The sequence below is a fragment of the Phragmites australis genome, chromosome 21 (genome assembly GCF_958298935.1).
Source record: "Phragmites australis chromosome 21, lpPhrAust1.1, whole genome shotgun sequence".
In the NCBI taxonomy this organism is placed as follows: domain Eukaryota; kingdom Viridiplantae; phylum Streptophyta; class Magnoliopsida; order Poales; family Poaceae; genus Phragmites; species Phragmites australis.
The window spans coordinates 13,293,614-13,316,226 of NC_084941.1; the positions used below are offsets into that span (position 1 = coordinate 13,293,614).

Consider the following 22,613-nt stretch of genomic DNA (forward strand, 5'->3'; position numbering starts at 1 on the left):
AGACCAATAAATATATTTATTCGAAACAAAAGTACAAGATGAGCTAAACAGAATAATAAAGATATTGATTCAAAATAAGAGTACATAGTCTTGAAAAATATTTTTCAGATTACACAAATATAGCTACTGAATTTATTTTTCATACTAGATTTTACTTAGTGCAGCGAAGTAGCATGCTAAATCAAACCATATAAACCACCAGATTTTTCTTCTCAAACAAGTCCTGTTTTGCGCGACTTTTCCCCACATGCTTATCACTTGTTTATTATTTGATATCTACTTATCTAGAATCTAGATGCGTATCAACTTATCACACCTCATTTTCGCTACACGTACGCACCCTACCTTCCAGGCTTCCACCGACTTCATCTCATCACCTTCCCATCCGACCCGACCGGTCCCCCCCCCCACACCCCCGCGCAATCCCTGCGCCACCGCCTCGCCGGCGATGGATTCGCCGCCGCCGGTGAACTGGGACGCGCTCGACGCTCTCGTCCTCGACTTCGCAAGATCCGACCGCCTCGTCCTCCCTCCCCGCGCCTCCTCCCCGTCGCCACCCTCCTCCCCGTCCTCCTCCACTACCACCACCACCACCATCACCACCGACACCTCCTCCTCCTCTTCGGCCCCCTCTTCGTCCTCGTCCTCATCCTACCGCTTGCGCCTCCTCATCCGCCGCGCCCGCAGCGCGCTCGAGGTGGGCGACGTCGACACCGTGCTCGCGCTCCTCCGCGCCCACGCACCCGTGGCGCTCGGAGACCACCGCCTCCTCTTCCACCTCCACAAGCAGGTAAGTGCCGCCCCGCAACCCCTTCCTTCGGAGTCTCCCTCTGGGAGCTCGTGATCGAGACATAAGTCTGTGTGGCGGTGCAGAGGTTTGTGGAGCTGGTGAGGAGGGGTGCGGAGACGGACAAGGAGGCGGCGCTCGACTGCCTTCGCACGGCGCTCGCGCCCTGTGCGCTCGATGCCTACCCGGTGAGGGCTATTGCTGCGACTCCCCTCCTATCGCCTGAACCCTAATGTATGTGCTTCCCATTGGGGTGTTTTGGCGTCATATTGATATACTCTATGCGAATTTGGTGTGGTGACTATATAGTGAACCTTCACGAGTGGTTCATGGCATGCCAAAAATAAAATTGAATGTTTTTCATTGGCTGAGTTTGAATGAGTAAACAACTCTGCATGTATAGGCTGTTAGATCGTATGAGTAGAGTATCATGATACGTTGGAAATTTGTTAGTTGTCATGCTTGCTGTTGTTTAACCTTTCTTGATAGCGCCCCTGATGCAAACATTTGCCGTAACTGTAATTTTTGATCTTTTGGATTGATCTATGCTTGAGCAGAAAATTCAGCTCGCTGATCTCAGATATTGATATATAGAGTGCATCTTTTGGTTTGATGTATGCTTGAACAGAAAAGACTAGGTCGAATATCATTATTTTCCCTGTTATACTCATTGCACGTCTTACTTCACTAGCAGGGTGTTATTATGCACTAATATTGCACTCATCTCCTCAAGACAAAATAATCTGTCTTAGTGCACGTCGTGCATAACATATGGAGACGAATGTGTTATAAAAATAATATAGCCAAACTAACACATCGTTATGCAAGTTAACCTGTGATATTATTGCAAAAGAATATCCAATCATGTAATCAATGCCTTGTCATGGTGACATGGAGAAAGATAAGTCAAATCAGGTAGAGGCAGGTTCATATAAGCTCTAAAGGGACGTCTGGTTTTACAGCTTCTGAAGAAAACAATAACCATCACTACCGGAGACGGCGTCTTTGCCGAGTGTCCCATACTTTGCCGAGTGCTTTTTATCGGACACTCGGCAAAGAGGGTCTTTGCCGAGTTCCAGAGGTAAAGCACTCGGCAAACATCTGGCACTCGGCAAAGACCCTCTTTGCCGAGTGCCAGAAATAGGACACTCGGCAAAAGAGTATCTTTGCCGAGTGTCAGAGAGCAAGCACTCGGCAAACATCTGGCACTCGGCAAAGAGGGTCTTTGTCGGGTGTAATTTTTTAACACTCGGCAAACCCTAATTTTTTCCCCCCTTTTGGCCTCCAAATTTTTTCTACAGCCCTCATACAGTACCTGGTACTCCATGTTCCAATGTGGCATATTTCTCGGACTTTTTCTATATTTCTTTAATTCATTTCAATTAATTGAATTTTCTTGGATAATTCAAATTATAACTGCTAGTCATTCGAATAATGAAAAAAAATGAATGGAAAAATGATATTCATGTTATTTAGTATATTGTGAGACCGTATCCAGGAACAGACCACCAATTTCGAATATCAAGGTCACGAAACATGACCACGAACTTGCGATCGAGTTGTTTTTAAATTGTATAAAAAGCAAACAAAGTCCGAAAATCTTGAAACTTGTCAAGATATCATGATTTCATATGTGGAGGCTGTCATAAAAATTTGAGAAAGTTTTAAGCAAGTTATCACGTACGATGCTTGCAAACCGAAGAATCTCCGAAGAAGTTGCTTAAAACCTTGCTGAGATTCTTCAGTTTGCAAGCATCGTACGTGATAACTTGCTTAAAACCTTCTCAAATTTTTATGACAGCCTCCACATATGAAATCATGATATCTTGACAAGTTTCAAGATTTTCGGACTTTGTTTGCTTTTTATACAATTTAAAAACAACTCGATCGCAAGTTCGTGGTCATGTTTCGTGACCTTAATATTCGAAATTGGTTGTCTGTTCCTGGATACGGCCTCACATTATACTAAATAACATGAATATCATTTTTCCATTCATTTTTTTTCAATATTTGAATGACTAGCAGTTATAATTTGAATTATCCAAGAAAATTCAATTAATTGAAATGAATTAAAGAAATATAGAAAAAGTCCGAGAAATGTGCCACATTGGAACATGGAGTACCAGGTACTGTATGAGAACTGTAGGAAAAATTTGGAGGCCAAAAGGGGGAAAAAAATTAGGGTTTGCCGAGTGTTAAAAAATTACACTCGGCAAAGACCCTCTTTGCCGAGTGCCAGAAGTCTGGCACTCGGCAAATACCCTCTTTGCCGAGTGCCAGAAGTCTGGCACTCGGCAAAGCCCCTGAAATTTTTTTTAAAAAAATCCCGGTTTTCTTTGCCGAGTGCCAGATCGGGGGCACTCGGCAAAGAATTTGCACCTGTTTTTAAAAAACCCCTCTTTGCCGAGTGCCAGATCGGGGGCACTCGGCAAAGCAGGGATTTAAGTACCCGGCCCAGCCGGCCCGCACGCACGCACGCACGCACGCGCACCCGCCGCCGCCGCCGCCCGCGCCCGCTCCCGCGCCCGCCGCTGCCGGCCCCTGCCGCCGCGCCCGCCAGCGTGCCCGCGCCGCCCGCGCCCGCCGCCGCCGGCCCCTACCGCCGTGCCCGCCAGCGCGCCAGCGCTGCCCGCGCCCGCCGCCGCCGGCCCCTGCGCCGCCGCCGCCGGCCCCTGCGCCCGCAGCCGCCGGCCCCTGCGCCGCCGGCCCCCGCGCCGCCCGCGCCCGCCGCCGCCGGCCCCTGCGCCCGCGCCAGCGCCGCCGCGCCCGCCACCACGCGCCGCCGGAGGAGGAGGAGAAAGACAGGAGGAGGAGGAGAGGAGGAAGAAGGAGGAAGGGAAGGAGAGGAGGAAGAAGGAGGAAGAAGGAGGAAAGAGAGGAGGAGGAGGAGAGGAGGAAGAAGGAGGAAGGGAAGGAGAGGAGGAAGAAGGAGGGAGAGAAGGAGGAGGAGGAAGAAGGAGGAAGAGAAGAAGGAGGAGGAAGAAGGAGGAAGGAGGAAGAAGAAGGAGGAGGAGGAGGCGCTCCGGTCGTCGTTGTCACGTTTCCGTATCACTAGGTATGCCATACCGTCGTCGTCGTAGTATTACTAATGGTTGCGGTAGTAGTAGTGGTAAAGTAGTTGTGGTGGTAGTCAAAGTAGTCGTAGGAGTGATTGTGATATTGTTATATATATGCGGTTGGATATAATCTTGTGGATGTCGGCCATCATGCCGTTCATATATATGTGCATGTCGGCTATCGTGCCGTTGGTTTTGTTGCAGGTTTTGGAAACCTCACCGTGCAGGGGAGGTGCTGCCGAAATTTTGTATTAACAGTTTTATATTTCTTTTTTGGCAGAGAAGAGCCAGTCGGAGCGGCGCCGGAGTACCTCGGCGACCCCGATCGCCTTCCTTGGCGCTGCGAGACTGCCTGCACCACGTCGCCTGACTCCACCGCCACCCTAGGTATAACCCCTCTTTCCGTATCATGTTGTAGATCACGTAACCCAGTTAGGCGTCTCCCGTTCGAAAGAGATACGGTTGGAAATATGCAGATATTTGCATATCTAAAACCGTATCTGTTTCGAATTGTCCACGTTTTTTGGACAGCACGCGGATGCGTAGGTGGGGTTAGTTTTCATGATCTGCTCCGATCGGAGACAGAGTTTCGGCATCATCTCCCTGTTGTTCTCCGGATACACACTCTCCCTAGCAGGACGTGTATTTGGAGAACAGCGGGGAGGTGCTGCCGAAATTCTGTCTCGAATAGGAGTAGAGAATGGAAACTAACCTCATCTACGGATCCTCGTGTGGGATTAGGACCTAACCTCACCTATAAGATAGTAGGAACGGCGTGTAGATGCAATTGATGTTTATATTACTCGCCGCTATATATGTTAGAGGATGGAGGACCGTGAGTGGATGTACACGGGCCGCGCAAGTCAGGGTCAGGTCACCAATGAATGGATCGACAAGACCGATGCTTTCTTGGAACGGGCATTTGGCGTGGCTGCTAAAGGAGCGAGTAAAATTTGCTGTCCCTGCAGCAAATGTGCAAACAGGAAAAGACAAACGAAGAAGGTAATGGGGGAACATCTTTGGAAGAATGGATTTACGGCAGACTATACCCGGTGGGTCTACCATGGTGAAGCCGATCGTACGAGAGAGGAGGTGGTGAGGCCACGCGTCGAGGATTATGATGCTGAGGCCGGGGTAGCAAACATGTTAAATGACTATCACGAGGCACAGTTCGCTGAAGGACGTACGGAGGAGGAGCCAGAGGCAACCGCAAAGGCGTTTTACGACATGTTTGCCGCGGCACAGAAACCCCTTCACGGCCAGACAAAGGTTTCTCAACTGGATGCCATTGGACGCATAATGGCGTTGAAGTCCCAGTATAGCCTGAGTCGAGACGCCTTCGATGGTATGTTGACAGTTATTGGCAGCCTGCTTCCGGAGGGTCACCTTCTGCCAAAGAGCATGCACGAGTCACAGAAACTCCTTCGTGCACTTAAGATGCCGTATGAGCAGATACATGCTTGCCCGAAGGGGTGCGTCCTATTTAGGAAAGAATACGTGGAAGCAAAGTACTGTCCAAAGTGTAAATCATCTAGGTTCCTGGAGGTAGATTCTGGTGATGGCCAGAAGAGGCAGCTTGACATTCCCGTGACAATCCTACGGCACCTTCCATTCATACCGAGGATCCAACGGCTATACATGACCGAGGAATCCGCGAAACAGATGACATGGCACAAAAATGGCAAACGATACAATCCTGACAGGATGGTACATGCATCCGATGGTGAAGCATGGACCCACTTCGATGGCATTCATCATGAGAAAGCTAAAGAGGCTCGTAATGTACGTGTTGCGCTGGCAACAGATGGGTTCAATCCTTATGGAATGATGGCTGCCCCATACACATGTTGGCCCGTGTTCGTTATCCCCCTCAATCTCCCCCCCCCCGGCATATGCTTTCAATGACAGAACGTATTCTTGTCGTTGATAATTCCTGGACACCCGGGGAATAATATGGGTGTGTTCATGGAGCCTGTGATTGATGAATTGGTCCGTGCTTGGGAGGAAGGGGTATGGACATACGACCGAGCTACAAAGAAAAACTTCAAAATGCATGTTTGGTACCACTACTCCCTGCATGACTTCCTGGCGTATGGGATATTCTGCGCCTGGTGTGTTCACGGGAAGTTCCCATGCCCAGTATGCAAGGAAGGTCTGAGGTTCATTTGGTTGCAGAAGGGTGGCAAGTATTCATCGTTCGACAAACATCGGCAATTCCTCCCTCTTGACCATGCATTCAGACGAGACATCAAGAACTTTACGAAAGGTGTCGTAGTGACAGACCCTGCACCACCGATAATGACTGGTGCCACGGTTCGTGAACAGATAGATGGTCTCGTGGTCAATCCAGAAGGTGGTTTTGTGGGATATGGTGAGCAACATATGTGGACTCATAAGTCGGGCTTGACTCGGCTCCCCTATTTTGATGACCTTCTCCTTCCACACAACATTGATGTAATGCACACTGAAAAGAATGTTGCCGAGGCACTTTGGGCAACAATCATGGACATTCCTGACAAGTCAAAGGACAACGTTAAGGCTAGAGTGGATCTGGCAACGATATGCGATAGACCAAACCAACATATGAAGCCTCCTAGTCGCGGCAAGACATGGAGAAGGCCTAAGGCCGATTTTGTCTTGAGCAAGCCTCAAAGGAGGGAAGTACTAGAATGGATTCAGACGTTAATGTTCCCTGATGGGTATGCAGCTAATCTGAGGAGGGGAGTGAACTTATCTACTATGCGAGTCTTAGGGATGAAGAGTCATGACTACCACATATGGATTGAGCGGCTTCTTCCGGCGATGGTTCGGGGCTATGTCCCTGAGCATGTCTGGCTAGTGCTAGCAGAGTTGAGCTATTTCTTTCGCCAGCTTTGTGCCAAGGAGTTATCTCGGACCGTGATTGCTGACTTGGAAAAAATGGCACCTGTGTTGCTCTGTAAGTTGGAGAAGATATTTCCACCCGGCTTCTTCAATCCGATGCAGCATTTGATTTTGCACCTCCCGTACGAGGCACGAATGGGGGGGCCCGTGCAGGGCCGTTGGTGCTATCCAATCGAGAGATGTCTAAAGGTTCTTCGAAAGAAATGTAGAAATAAATGCAAAATCGAGGCTTCCATTGCAGAGGCATACATTCTGGAGGAGGTGGCGAACTTCACAACAACATACTATGGTGACAACCTCCCTAGCGTGCATAATCCACCCCCTCGTTACAATGCTGGCGAAAATGAATCGAACCTCAGCCTTTTCCGAGGGCAACTCGGAAGCGCAAGTGCATCAACCCCCAAGACCTTGAATCATGAAGAGTGGCGCCATATCATGCTATACGTGTTGACCAACCTTGACGAAGTGGCGCCGTACATGCAGTAAGTTCTCAACGAACTTGTTAAATACGCCGTCACTATTCTGCATCTAACCCCCTTGTTTCTCGTTGGTACAGGGAATTTCTTCATGAATTCTGGCGTAAATCAAGGGATCCTACCCCGCAGCAGGTAGATACCCTTCTTAGACAGGGTGCGGGTAATGGAATGCCCGATTTCATTTCTTGGTTCAAACGGAAGGTACCGTCCAATTTAGCTCGTACTTAGTTTGACATTCCTAGTTACTCGTACGTGCGAATAATATAACAATGTATCCTGCTTGAGCTTGTAGGGCCAGAGGGATGCGTCTATGTGTGCCGAGTTGAGACAGGTTGCTGATGGCTTTGCCTATAGGGTCAGGTCATTTTCTAGTTATGACGTGAATGGATATCGCTTTCGCACAACAAGCTACGAGCAGAGTCGGCCCAATCGAAGAACCACAAGTTCCGGAGTTTTTACGCGCGGCGTTGATGAGGTCGAGTATTATGGAAGAATTGAAGAAATATACGAACTCAAGTTTCATGGTTCCGAACCTTTTAATCCCGTCATATTAAAATGCCATTGGTTTGATCCTGAAGTAACGAGACGGACATATTGTAATCTTGGCTTAGTCGAAATTCGACAGGATTCCGTCTTACCAGGAGACGATGTCTATATTGTGGCCCAACAGGCCACGCAAGTTTATTATCTCCCCTATGCGTGTCAAACCAGAAGGCATCTTAAGGGTTGGGATATTGTGCACAGGGTATCGCCACACGGTAAAGTGCCTGTCCCAAACGATGAAGATTACAACTTAGACCCAAACACATATGACGGAGAGTTCTTTCAAGAAGAGGGACTAGAAGGGAGGTTTGAGATAGACTTAACCGAAGCGATCGGAATGGAAGTAGACAATGAAACGGTTATTGAAGAGGACGTTGGAGATGAGGTGCAAAATGTGAAGGACTTACAAATGCTTGAGCGATTACATTTGGACAATGACAATGGCAACATTTCTCATTCGGATAGTGTTGATTATTTCGACATGATTGATAGTGATGATGAGACTTATGATCCAGCTAATCCCGATCATGAAGAATATTTCTAATACATGTAATACTATGTTATTTTGTAATTACGTTTTGTTTATTTTACATCTCTTTCTAAGGACTTCTTGTTTATATGTGCTTATTGGTTTACTCTTCTTAATTGCAGGTGATTGAACAAAGATGGTGGGCGGTGGGATGAGGAAGCTAACGTCCTTGTACCGAAGGACAATGACCGCTGCATCGGGGGAGAGTAGGAGGACGAGCAGCCGCAGGAAGGAGACGTCGCCTGCCGCCCCGTCGCGTGAGGAGGAGGAGGAGCAGGTGCCCCAGGAGGAGTCCGAGGAGGCGCAGGAGGAGGACGAGGAGGCGCAGGAGGACGACGAGGAGGAGGCGACAGCAGGGGGTTCCGCTTCCTCTAGTTCGTCGAGCGTCTACTTGCGAGGTCCCGCAAGCCTCCCTCAGCGACCGATACCTCGTGAGAGACGCCCGCTGATTCGACCCGAGGGGGAAAAGTAAGTAACTTTAGATGTTATCACTACTTTATATGATATGTTGAAAATCAAAATAGAAATTAATAATTTTTCTTAATCACTTGGGCAGGAACTGGACGATTGTGGTGAGTGGAGGTGCTCACACACGCCAAGTCAATGGCATCCTCGGTCTTCTGTGCAAGGAGCACTTCCCTGGCCTGGTTGAGTACGCCGGAGTGACGGGGCCGGCCTACTCGTTTGACCACTACGCCGCCGCCCCCGATGCTGCAGATCGGGCCCGCAGGGTATTCAACAACAAGGCGGAGCGGGTGAAGCAAGAGCTGTGGGTAAGTCTTCCCCGCACTACATTGCTCAATACATCGTATTTATTGGACATTCTTGAAATAATGAATGGATACATCGTGTTTGTATGCAGGATTTCTTTAGATGCCAGGACGGACATGAGGCTAGGGCGGATGCGGTGGCTACCAAATGCTGCAAAAAACTCGTCGTGGACATGCATTACGAGGCGCGCATCCAGGCCGTCGTAACTTACCACGGGACCGTCGTTGGAACGAAGGTCACCAAAAGGGACGCAAGAACCATGACGCTGACCCGGGACCAGTACCTGCAGGTAAATACAGAACATTAATACTGATTCCTCTTGAGATTAAGAAGGCTTAATTTCATCTTCTGATATGTCATGTACTTAATGGCATGTAGATGATTCCTTATTGGTGCGCCGCGCATCCCCAGTGCTGGGAACAGATGGTGGACAAGTGGTGCTCACGCGAGTGGGAGGAGACGCACAACTTGTGCCGGGAGCGGCGTTTGATGATGCCAGGTGTCGCACACCATCAAGGCAGCCGCAACCTCAGCGGATACGCACAAACATGGGTACGCGAATTCATTTATTTATTCTAACGCTCAATTCTGCATGATTTCTAATCATCTTGCTATTTTTCTCGCAGTCGGCGTCACATGGTGGCCAGCCTTGCTCCATCTTCAAGGCATTTGCTATGGCCCATAAGGGCAAGGCGACTTCCGACGTCGACTACAACCCGGAGGACGGGCCCGAGGCGTACAGCAATGCGACCGTCCACAACCGTCTTAGTGAGTACACATCGATGGCAAGGGAGGTCCATGGGCCAGAGTACGATCCGAGCACCGAGGACCTTGATGGAGAAGTCGTCATGAGGGCGGGAGGAGGAAAGAAGCATGGGCGATACTGGATTGGCGACGGCGCAATCGACTCGGCCGCTACTCCCAGTCTCTCCCAGATTCGAGCAAGCAGCACGAGCACGAGCCCGGCCATACGACCTCGGAAGGACACTTCACAGCACCGGGTGGAGGCACTCGAGGTTATTCCTAGTTTATTCGTCGTTCATTGGTTTTTTCATACCTTTCCTTTGCATTATTGTAACATTAGGGTGAATATATTGTAGGCCCAGCTGGAACAAGAGAGGAGGATACGGGAGCAAATGCAAGCGACGATGGAGAGGGTGGAGGCCGAGCGGGAGGCCGAGCAGCGGAGGATGGTGGAGATTCTTCAGTACATGCAAAGTATTGGCGCTGCTACGGGTGTAGCTCCGCCACCTTCGCTATTCGCTCCACCTCCACCTCCTCCCTATTCTACTCCTGTGAGTATAAATGTTTTAGTTTGTATGTTCATGCTTACGGTCAAATCTAGTGGAGTATGAAAGTTTTATTCATGTATGTTATATATTTATCTTGTCTCACACATGCAATCTCTTCTCCTTTGTGCAGAATCAATCGGCGGCATCGAACGATCCTAATGCTTCAGCGAATCCTTCACCAAATCAGTTTCGTTGACCATCTTGCTTATGATACTTGTGGTTGTTAATGGTACATCTATCTGCAATTATGGTTGTAGATGATGGACCTCTTGGATTAATTATAAACTTATTTGTGATATATTGTGAGACATGTGACGTTTGTGATATATATGTGGTGTTGGTGATATAAATGTGCTGTTGATGATATATATGTGATGTTGGTGATGTTTGTTATATATATCTTCTGTTTATTTGGATGGGATGTAAAAAACAAAAAAAAGAAGGCTGTTATCAGTCACTTTGCCGAGTGCAATGGCCATTGCACTCGGCAAAGTGACAATTCTTTGCCAAGTGCAATGGCCTCGGACACTCGGCAAAGTGACAATTCTTTGCCGAGTGCAATGTCTATTGCACTCGGCAAAATTACAATGCTTTGCCGAGTGCCACGGTCCAGACACTCGGCAAACAAAATGTACTTTGCCGAGTGCCGCTTTCACTGGCACTCGGCAAAGAGGAGACCTTTGCCGAGTGTCAGATTAGCACTCGGCAAATCCTTTGCCGAGTGCCCGATAAAGTGCACTCGGCAAAGAGGTCTTTGCCGACAAACTGTTTACCGAGCGCCCTTTGCCGAGTGTATATCGTACTTTGCCGAGTGCCTGAGGCACTCGGCAAAGAGGCTGTTTCCGGTAGTGCATAGTATCTTTCAGTTCCTGTCTATTCAGATGAGAACTTGGGACACCTGAATAAGCGTGTTTATTCTAACACGTTCATTAAAGTTTCTTTGTGTTTGTTTGGATCTTGCCTTCTGAATATTGGTACGTTGATATGCTCCGAAGGAAGCTTATGAGGAGTTCAAGCATATAATGCTTGTGTTGATATACAACAAAGATGATCAATCCTCCCCAGTTGTCAATGAGGTATGCACGGCCCTCTATGTCCATGACTCCATGTTATGCTTCCTAAGATTTTAATCTGAAGAATAATATCATGGGATATGTTAATTATTCTTGTTTGAGCATACTACTTTAAATAGCTTGTAGTAATCAACACCAATTAATTGATTCAAGCGGAAAAGTTTTATTTTCCCTGGCAAGTATGGATCTTAATTACTTGACTTCTCCAGAGTTGAAGTAGCCTTTGATTTTCATTCAGTTAATTGACACTATGACAGTTTGCTGCTTCGCACTGGAGCCTTACCATTTTACCTACTGATATGGTGAAGTACTATGCTTGTTGCTTCTTAGGATATCTATGTTATGATGTACTATGCTTATTGCTTCTTAGAATTTCTATTTCTCAACTTTCAAAAGGTTCCTATAAAACATCTTTCGGCACTTTCCAGTGAACTGTAGGAAAATTGTTATGGTTTCACATATGATTCATTCTTCTGAAACCTTTTTGCTCCACAGTGGTCTGTAAAGAGAAGGTTTGAACTTGCTGGTTTGCTATCATCCATACTAAGAGCTCATTTACATGCTTTTGATCCTGTTCTATCAATGACCTTGAGATACTTAATAAGGTACCTTATATCATCCTGTCCTTTCTAACATTGTTGGTTTGGCTACTTCCTGTTCCCGATGCCATTCTGACAATCTTTCAACACTTTGAAAAGCATTCACAAGGTATTTTGCTTGCGCCAAGGAATTTCATCACCTATATCTGATCTGACCAAGCGACTACTCTTTGAGGATCGTGATCCACCTGTGGTTCCTCAGGAATGCTCTCTAGAAGCACCACCATTTGATGAGGCAAGCACTTCTTGGTAATTATTAGCTATACTAAGCTCTTTGCACCAGCTTCTGATATTTGGCTATCAGGTTGATGTTCAAGCCCTAGCACATGCTGTGGAGTTGACAAGACAAGGTGCTGTTGACAGCTTGAAGTTTTCAAAAGGAGATTTGTATCAAGCATTTCAGGTTGTATCACAGTTACAAAATTTAAATATGAAACTATTCATCTATAAATATTTTAATTTTGTTGCCATATCTATTTCAAATTCTTGGCTGAAGGGAAAATTTTGTTTTTAATAGTTACAGTAAAACTTGCAACATTTAGTTTTCATGTAATCTAAGCAACACATTTAGTTTTCAGGTAACCTAAGCAATATTCTTGATCTTCTTAATGGGTTGTTACTTTTTAAGCACTGTTATTAATGCTAGGATGTTCATATTTATTTAGTCAACCTACAAAATTTTGCCAACAGACGTTTCCCTTCGTACATCGTGAATCTCTATTTCTCTGGACCCTTCCAGAATTAAAGTTTTGGTGCTGAACTTGTCATCAATGCCACAGGAGTCAAGTGTGAAGCTGCTGACACACACTATGACACTAACCGATAACTAGATGCCTGAAACTTAAAAAAAGAGGAAATTTGGAATGCACCACTCCAAAGTGGCCATTTGCAAACAAAAAATGCCAACTGCAGACTCAACATATTCGTAAAAGGCATTACTTTGTTTTTGGCCACTAAGGCAAGTCCTATTCTAAACTTTGCTACTAAATTTTACATGCTCCCATTTTTGCCACTGGTCAGTAGTGCCATGTTCGTATTTGCCATTTTGGTTCCCTTTGGTCAGGTTATTATGGTTTCATCTGAGTCATCACCAAACTCTCAGTAGAAAGCCCAAACCGCGCTCATTGCTTTCACCAGCGCCTAGTACCATCTTCCCCTCCCTCACCGTCTTTCTCTGCTCTGCCGCCTTCCACCTCTTCACCAGCCAATGTCTCAGCAGCAACTGCAGTGTCTGACCCAGCAATGACAGTTTCAAGAGGGCAGAGAGGCAGCGACAATGGAAATGCAGAAGTGTAGTCGAGAGACTTAACAGAGGGAGTTGGCAGTGCGGGCGACGTCACTATTTGTGCACTTGTGTACCTGGTGTTTGAGAACAGCAGATCCATATAGCTAGTCCTTTTGTTCCGAAACCTGCACAAAATCGATCCATCTATAAGCAAAAGAATTAGTGTTAAAGGCCAAATCTCTGACCTTTGTTCTGTAGTCAACAAGACTAGATCCTTTCAAACACACAAACAACCATCACAGCTACATGAAATGAGTATCTCATCTACAGGCATCCCTGAGAACCTGACCTTGGTGGGTTTTTTCCTGTTTTGGGGTGGGTGGGTTTGTAGCTAGGCTCAGTTTGGTGCTCTTTGCCTGAGAAAGAAGAGATGAGGTGGGGTCCTTCTTTCCCTAAATGGGTGAATGCCTTACGGAATTTGATGGCAGAGGCTAAACAATGGTTGCCCTTGTCGTGTTCCCATCTCCACCTCCTTACCTCATGTCCATGGAAAATATAGAAAAGGAAACCTGTTACACCACTGTTCACTCTGCTGCCATACCTGTTACTCTGCTGCCATCCTAGGCATATTGCCCACTGTTTTCATTTCCCACGACCTCCTGCCATCCTGGGCTTTCAAGTTTCAACTGGCCTGCCTATTCTGTCCAAGTGTTCAAAGCTGGCTGGTGGAAATGTCATAATGTGGAATCATCTGTATGTTTGATCATGTATGAGATGCTCAATGGAGTTCCAAGTATTGTACCTTTCTGAGAATTGTACCTGTGGATGCCATTTTGGCTGTACACTTTATTGTTATATAGCACTAGTTTAGTGACATTCTAAAATCTACTTGTGCTTTGCTTCAAGTTGCTTCAAAGGACTTACCCGAAAATAATCTTCAAATCCGCGGCTCAAATGCAGCAGGTCTTCACCGAGCTCTCTTCCTCTCCTCTCCTCTCCCCTCCTCTCCTCCCTCTTCACAACTTTTTTCTTTTTTCTGAATAAAATGGAATTTTAGGCTAATTTTAGCCCATTTTATAGAAGAGGCTGAAAGGGGGGTAGGGACCCCTACCCACCCCCTCAGGGGGCGGTAAGGCGCCGGTCACGAGCAGGCAGGCCCTAGCCGCCCTCTAAGGGGGGCGGTTAGACCTCCGGACCTCTCAGAGGGCTGCAGGGGGCTATAGGCACCTAGTTTTGGAATTTTTCCTACGAGAAATCTATTTATTTAAATTTTTAATAAAAAATATAAAAATTAAAAAAAACTCGCGAGGAGGAAGCAGCCAAAAAAAGGAAAATGAAAACAACAACATGAACTGTGCTGAAAAGCAAAATTGAAGCGCACGAATGAAAATAATATGATGCAGTGGAAGAGAAAGCAGCCCACATGCTGGTAGGCATCCATCTTGGTGTGGATCTGATGGCGAGAAATTTTACTAAAACTAGCTGGTGCCCCGCGCTTTTGCTCGGATGCTATGTACACATAGCTGCATAATAAGAAAAAGAGAAGGATACACAATATGAACAGTTGATGTTCAAATATATACTTATAGAAACTGCACAGCTTTGAATTGCAAGTCTTAAACGAATTTCAAATTGCCATAGTATATGCCTAGTAGAATGTAACATTGTTACTCCAGAAAAGAAGAAGCATGTACAATTATAATTAGTACGTATATAAAATTAATTCATTACCATTGGGTAGTTATCCACACATTATCTTAGTGTTTCGATCCATGCAATCCTGCAAGGACAGACGCATAAAAACTATTAGAGAAGCAAAGCAACTCTAATCCATACAAATAGAATGTAATCAACACATCAATTCAATTCTCGGCAGATTTCTATAGTTTAGTTTCCATAAAAATGATCTGGTGATCCTAACAGCACAAAATCTTTTCATTTTGTTTGCAGTTAACTTGGATATATATTTGACCATAGATAAGTAAAATTATTTCGATGTGACTACAACGGCTTAGACCTGTAACTTGAACCATGCCTACTCGAATGCAGTGGCACATACTCATGCCTATTCCCTAAAAAAATTTGGCACAGTTGGAAATAGTGGGCCAAAGAAGTCATGCTTGCGTCTACTGGAAAAGGATGTATAATCTATGAAATGAGGAATCAGTTATGATCATAGCAGAAGGTGGTACAATAATAAGTGCAATCAGGACCGAAAATTCATGCACAAACATTTGTAGATTATAAACAATAGTGTGTTGTAATTATGAAAATGTCAAGACTCAAAATATTTACCTTGCATTAAGGCATTCTCTTGAGCACTTGGCAGAGAGTCCGCATGTAAGAAAGCATGGCAGCAACTTCATATGATTGAAATAGTCAGGTCTCCTCCTCCTGTCATCACAAATGCTTTTGCATCAATACTATTCAGGGGTTTAAAGAACTCATGTGCATTGTCTGATGTTGGTGCTTGCATAAAAAAAATAGAACCTTGTCGATTGATGCAGCAATGAGTATTGCTTGTTTCAATAATTACTGGCTCCCACAATGCCCAAAGTACATTATCTTGGAATGCTATAAAGAAAACAATTATTCCTAACACAGTGGCAAAGCCTTGAAATTGGTTGTGCTGGAGCCTGGAGTAACCTCATTGGTCACCTGCAAATTGGATTCCCCAAAGTATTTCAGGGTCGGGAATCGTATGTAGAAGAAAGAGAGCAGGCAATAGAGCTATAAGTTCACAGCATCCAAAATGACGGCATAGAAGGGGCATCATGTAATGGAAACTCTACACGAATGTGTAATATTAACAAAATAGCTGCATGGGATGTGCTCATGCCTAACTTCATTCAATTCTGCAGTTAATCTGAGATACCTCGACACAGGTAAGCTCTTGTGTAAGCCCATGGTCGTTTGATCCGTACTGGCTACACAAACACTAGTTGAACAAGAATTAGCTACCGAAAATAGTAAAACGTCAGTCACCTTAACAATAGGGGGAAAAAGCATTCTGTCAAACATTAAGGTTGGAGCTTTTTCAGCATTTCTGAAGCGTACTGCAGGTGAGCACAAAACAAAGCAAGAATGAACTAAATAGCAGCACGTAGATGCGTTTTTAATGGAAATTTCAGTTGACAGAAGGTTAACGTGGAAGCAGAAAAACAGCAGTTACCATGAAAGAAAATATGAGATCGAAGTTTTTTTTTTCCATGCTTGGGAGAAAGACTGAACGTACCTAGGATTCTAAAAGTAGGAACGAAACTGATTTCAATAAGAGTATCAAGGGTGAACACAATATCTCTAACTCGAATCAGCAACATTTATTGTAAGAAAATAGAAATGGAAGGCTAATTCATAAGCAAAATAGCCATAAAAGTGCTCACAACATTTATTGGCACGCCTGTTGCGGCCGATGGCCCTTGATAGCTTGACCTCTCAGCTTAAGAAGCTCACCTCGTGGAATTTTACGCATCAGTTTGGACCACAGGGAGATGTAAGTATGGAGCCCAGGATAGAAGACCGGATCGAGGGAGGGCGGCACGGGCCGGTGACACGCGACGGCTAGGATTACTTTGCATCAGCTATATGCTACCAGCTGAAACAAAATGAAATTACTTTTGCATCAACTACACAAAAAAAAATGTAAAGACAAAATAGAGCTCGATATTATCTTGAATGGAACAGGTACGGCACAGATCAGGACCAAGGATCAGGAGCTTGCACGGGGAAAAGGGAAGGCCGGGGGAGGGAAGGCGAGAGGTCTCGGTAAGCATCGATGGGGATGGCGTCCAACTTGTGCGTGGAAGGCTCGCGATGGCTAGGCTCGGGACTTGGTCCTACAGCACCAGCGCGACTCGGGGAGTTGATTTAGGTGCTTCTCGATCGGCGGGCCTGACCGGAGCACGGCCGGCGGCGGTCGCGTCGAGCGGCAGTGCACGGTAGCACGGCGAAGGATGGGTCGGTGACGGGCCCGAGCAAGACGGAAACGCGCGCGGGGATGGAGAGGGGCTCGAGCAGCGGGTTGGCGATGAGGCGCGGAGGACGGCGGTCGGAGGCGGGCTAGACGGTTGCCGAGCTCGATTCCACCGTGAAGGAAGCGAATCCGGTCGGCGACTAGAGTGGGGACGAGGGGGAGCTCGATAATATATATGAGGGTATTTTTACTAAAATAGATAATATATTATCGTATTTGTAATTTTAATATTTATATTTATCATATTATTTATAGAAATAGAATTTTGGTATATTGTACGCTGAAAAATCACGAGTCTAGTCATATTCGATATACCATGTACCGAATACGACATTGTAGCTCATATTCGACACACTATTAACCATATTTAACACACCGTATGTCAAATATGATCTCTTTCCTGTCGTGCGGTTAATAATTCGGCACACGGTCATATTTAGCACATCTTGTACCGAATACAGCACTGTAGCCCGTATTCAACACACCGTGTGCCAAATACGGTGTATCGAATATAGGTTTTTGACGTACGGTGTACCGAAAATCTATTTTTGATAAATAATACGTGAAATATAAATACTAAATTTATAAATACGATAATATATTTTTTATTTTGATAAATACATTCACGTATATTATCTAATTTTGAATTTTTACGAAACGTGAGGCATGAGAGCCTGGGCAAGGCAGTCTCAGTGCAGGAGCATAAGGCCATGGCGCAGAGGGGAGAAAGACGGCAGCAACGGCGCGATGGGAGGCGAGTTCGGAGGAGCCGATGGACGATTTTTGCCTCTGACCGGGCCTCCAGGCTTCTGGAGGCAGGGCGGCGTTGGCAGCTCGGAAGCCGTCGAGCCGCGATCGGACAGTACGAACAGTAGACGTGGGTGAAATCATAGTATTGAGAAATAATAGATACTATATGATTAGAAGTGGACGGGCCTGATCCATTAACAGCTCAGCCCATTGGGCCTACTTGGATCAATTTTTTTTGCAAGACTGACCATCTAACCATTCAAGGGAGGGATAGAAGTTTTTTTTTTTTAAGATAAGGGTCTCTTGACCCGGCCTTCTAGGAGGCCAACAACTAGAAGTATCTAAACTCTGCTTTCAAAGAATATGATATCATGTTCAGATTGTTATTCGTGGCACGCCTTTGCGATTCAGTGGTTGGGCGGAGATGGAGCAAGCTATCGATGTTACAGTCTTCACCACCCAAGAAGAAATGGCAGCTCTCTGCTCTCTGCTCTCTGTACCCTTCACAAGGAGCTGCTGGAAATAACAGCAAAGGGAAATGGAATGCTACGATGAGATAGTAGACATTGGTTGGTTCTTGGATGGCCTAGACAGGGGGCTACTGCTTAAGTTGCCATCGGCCATCGTTACTGCGGCTGAACCTGATCGGGATCCCTAGGGTAGGTATCATCCATAAATGCCAGTTATTTTGCTCTTGAATATTTGCGTTTTCCCCTTTCCCCAGTATCAAAACTCAAAACACCGACAACTATCCCAGTTATCTTGTGCAATGGATGCCAGGGCTTCCATAAGTGTTTCGTTAAATTTTTTGCTAGCTTATAATTCCATTTCTAATTATCGCTCGTTTGCATGTCAAATATACTCCGGTTCCTAAATATATAGCATTTTAGAATGCTTTTTTAACTAACAATAATTTAAAGAAAATGATTGTAGTTTGATATAACTCTAGCTTCTAAATAAACTGTGATAATTTTTTTATTAGATTGTTTTTGGAGACTATTCCAATGTTAAAATGTCGCTTTTTCATTGACAGGGTAGTAGATCTGTACGTAGATTTCAAGTTTTGTTTCTCTACATTTTTTTCTCGAACACTTCCCTAATTTTATTTTTAGTAGTAGAGTTAGACCCACATGATTTGGTTCGGCAAAAAATTATGTACGTTGAGGATTGAGAGACTTCATTATGCAACAGATGTATTCATGTTCTCCACTAAATATGACCAGTCTGGTCAAGAGCCTGCCAAACCTCCGATGAGGGAGAATGTGACAGCACTGATTCGCATCAAAGAGGGTCAGGTGTCCACTGGTCTGGTGAAATCGGAGCTAGAGTGCCTAATTCATGTCAAATGACAATGGTCGATGCAAGCTCGTGGTACTAATAAGTTTATGGTTTCATTCCCATACAAAGTGGAGCTTAGCGCATGATAGCGATTTAACATATTACGACATACAATAAAGAAGGAACATATTACGACATACAATGAAGGAGTTATGGTTTCGAAGGAATAGGATTCTAAGATAGAGCCTAAGCAAATTCAATACATCTCACAATCAAATTGACTTATCTCATCCATATAACACATCTTACGATCAAATTCAATACAACAACGTATACAACAAGGAATCTTTTTAGAAGGACTCTCACATATGACTATTCAGGATACACTATTACGTTCCAAGCACTCACGAATTCAACAAGGGAACTACCGCAATCGGACCTTAGAACAATGTAAACTGCAAAATGAATGGCAAGAGCAGCCAAATCACCAAGCACTTTGCCAGCAGTTGCTGCCTCCGGATCGCCTCCGCTCCTCTCATGTACCCATATCCTATACACCGATTCCATCCTACATGAACACAAACAAAATATCACCAAAGGTCAGCACCAGATCCGTAATGATGCAACAAGACTCAAATAAAAACCAAGGCGAACCCACCTGCACAAAAAAAATGATGAAATGGGGAAGAAGGGGTCCTTCTCCCATCGGCCGAACGACGTCGCCATCGCTAGCTTGCCCCCTGCGCTCTGACCTATGCTTCATGTCATCGCTGGTGGCAACGGTGGAGCCACGCAACGCGCTGAGAGCACTATCGATGCAGCCAAGGATTTGCTCGGACTGCAGAGCTGCAGGTGGATGAGTGGAGCACACAAGATGGCGGTGTATTGAGTAAAGGGGTACCCCGACTAACAGGCCCCACGAAGGGTGCAAACAGCCAGGGGAACATGCCTCCTAAAAAGCTGATCGGTTGTGCGACCAGGGAAGGGTTACCACGACCAGTGCAAGGCCTCCAACGACCAATCTCGCTATGCCTACACATAAACCCGCGGCCAGCCCCACTGGTCACATGATCGGATTAGACACAACCCATCCGAAGCGCCTTTATTTGGCACCCGCTCGAATGCTTCTCTTCACCAGGCACCAGCTTCGGCGGATAAAGTCGTGGGCGGTGCAAGGGGCGTTGTTCCATCCCGTAGCATTAAAGGCTAAGGAGTGAGATTTTACAGGCTGGCTCAGCACCACACGACAGATGGGACGTTGTCAGCCACCCGGTAGGGCAAGTGGACAGGAACGACGCAGAAAGGCAAGTGGACGGGGACAGCGTGGAGAGGCAAGTGGACAGGGACGGTGCAGAAGGGCACCATTCCGTCTCGTCGCATTAAATGCGGCGAGGTAGGGCTCTACGGGCTAAACATGATGACGCACGGTAGCATGACATACAATGCCGTCAGAGCAAGTTGGCATACCTGGTCCTCCGTAATGATAATTTGAGTTCGATATTAGAATAAGCAGAGGCCATCTGTGTAAGGCCCATATGTAAGTTCTCCCCTCCCTATTATATAAAGGGATGAGGACCCTATTTGTAAAGTAGAAAAATCAATTCTAGCAAACTGCTAGAACACCATCTGTAACCAAGTGAGATCTACGATAACACAAACACAGGATGTAGGGTTATTATCCTCTGGGAGACCCGAACCTATATAATCCCTGGTGTCCCCGAATGCACCATCTACACACACCCAGTCCCTGAAACACCATTCACACACCCACTGTCCAGCATACCCCGGAATCACTATCAGGGATTTACCCTCGACATTTGGCGCGTCAGGTAGGGGGCGCGTTTTTGTCGTTTCAGCAAGTTTGAAAAAACCTGATCAGGCTACCCAAGGTCGAATTCACGGCAACCGCTGAGTCCCGTTCCGAGGACCCCGGCCTTCACGATGTATTCGTCATGAGGTACCATTCGGACGAATCCGGTGTACTCCAGGTATGGGACACCGAGCCGGAATAAGAAAGCTTCAAGACCCAATGCGAGGTCTGCATGGCGGCCCATTCCGCAGGGGGCACTGGAGGGCCCCACACCTCAAACAACTGTGGCGAACCCCTGGCTTTTCGCCCAGAGGGAAACCAGTCTGGCGCTGGACAGGCAGGTGCTCCAAGATAACCCCAGCATTCCTAGCATCGTCCCGAGGAGCCCCTGCATAGGGTGTTTTCTACAGTGGCGTCTTTACCTAGGCCATCACATCGCCCCAACACTGGGGGCTCCCCACCTCGCGACCTATCGCCGCTCCACTCCCAGCGTCTCGACTACAAGACCATGATGCTAGCGCAGAACCTCCAGACCCTACAGGATCTCCTCAGTCACCCATCGGTGCCTATACCGGAGGGCTCGTTGGTGGCACCATGGCTACATAATCTCGCCCTCCTAGTCGAGACCACCCATCGCCAGACCACGCCGGCATGCACCGCGTTTGTCGCGAGGTCCGGTGAGGGTCGCGGTCACCATGGGTCACAGGTGGGCCCGCGACAAAATAGGTCACGTGCTCCCCCAACCACGAGGAGTACCCGTGGGCCACCACCAAGTTGGGGTGGCCAACCCTTCGACCATGCGACTCCTACGCCAACGTGACCTTCGAGGCGTAATTCAAAGCCAGGTGGCCACTAGAGAGGAGGAGAACAGGGCCCGACGGGTGCTAGAAAAGGGCAAACAGCCCTACCGTACGCCTTCCCCCTGCAGGGAGGCATCGGACGGCTCCACCCCATCGCTAGGACCCAGAGACCGCTGTCTTTACCCTAGGACACGTGCCGGCGCCCCGTTACGGGACAGGGTGTAACGCCCTGTCTTGCTGGCTGGACAAATTTTGACCGGTCCTAGCCGAAAAGTATGATGGCTCGATCAACCCGGAAGAGTTCCTGCAGATCTACACCACCATGGTGCAGGCCACCGGAGGACACGGGAAGGTCGTGGCCAACTACTTCCCTACTGCCCTGACCAGTTCCACTTGGTCTTGGTTGATGAATCTCCCCCGCGAGTCGGTTCACTCCTGGGAGGACCAATGAGACCAATTCATCGCCAACTTCCAGGGAACCTATGCCCGATTAGGGGTCAAGGACGACCTATATCAGGGCCGATAGCGACAAGACAAGTTGTTACGAGATTACATCCGGCGCTTCACTGAGCGCCGGAACACCATTCCGAGGATCACGGGAGAATCCGTGATCATAGCGTTCAAGAGGGGGGTCAAGGACTAGAAAATGGTCGAGTTGCTGGCCACCCGGGTAATCCGAAACACCACCGAGATCTCCGAGCTCGTGAACAAATGCGCACAGGCTGCCGAGGCCCGAGAGCGGCAGATCGACTCTAGGTCACGCCCGGT

The 22,613-nt window shown here is 46.8% G+C and overlaps 2 protein-coding genes and 1 long non-coding RNA gene across 4 annotated transcripts; 2 read left to right on the plus strand and 1 right to left on the minus strand.

Annotated features, from left to right (window-relative positions):
• The first annotated feature begins 311 nt into the window (after positions 1–311).
• Positions 312–14,319, plus strand: LOC133902894 (uncharacterized). The gene is made up of 6 exons (XM_062344216.1): positions 312–790; positions 874–975; positions 11,333–11,413; positions 11,906–12,015; positions 12,109–12,244; positions 12,314–14,319. The coding sequence occupies exons 1-6, from the start codon at positions 449–451 to the stop codon at positions 12,521–12,523; spliced, it is 981 nt and encodes a 326-aa protein (XP_062200200.1). The 5' UTR covers positions 312–448; the 3' UTR covers positions 12,524–14,319.
• On the plus strand, positions 6,792–8,180 carry LOC133902863 (uncharacterized). The gene is made up of 2 exons (XM_062344183.1): positions 6,792–7,208; positions 7,283–8,180. Exons 1-2 carry the CDS (start codon positions 6,823–6,825, stop codon positions 7,428–7,430), a joined length of 534 nt encoding a protein of 177 aa, XP_062200167.1. The 5' UTR covers positions 6,792–6,822; the 3' UTR covers positions 7,431–8,180.
• Positions 14,320–14,551: 232 nt separating the features above from the next.
• Positions 14,552–17,354, minus strand: LOC133903636 (uncharacterized). 2 transcript variants are annotated; one of them, XR_009907314.1, is made up of 6 exons: positions 16,688–17,354; positions 16,220–16,290; positions 15,725–15,892; positions 15,530–15,628; positions 14,966–15,014; positions 14,552–14,757 (listed from the first exon to the last, which is right to left on the minus strand). It is a non-coding gene; the product is annotated as an uncharacterized LOC133903636 (long non-coding RNA). The 2 variants fall into 2 exon arrangements; XR_009907315.1 differs by lacking the exon at positions 16,220–16,290.
• Between the last annotated feature and the right edge of the window lie 5,259 nt (positions 17,355–22,613).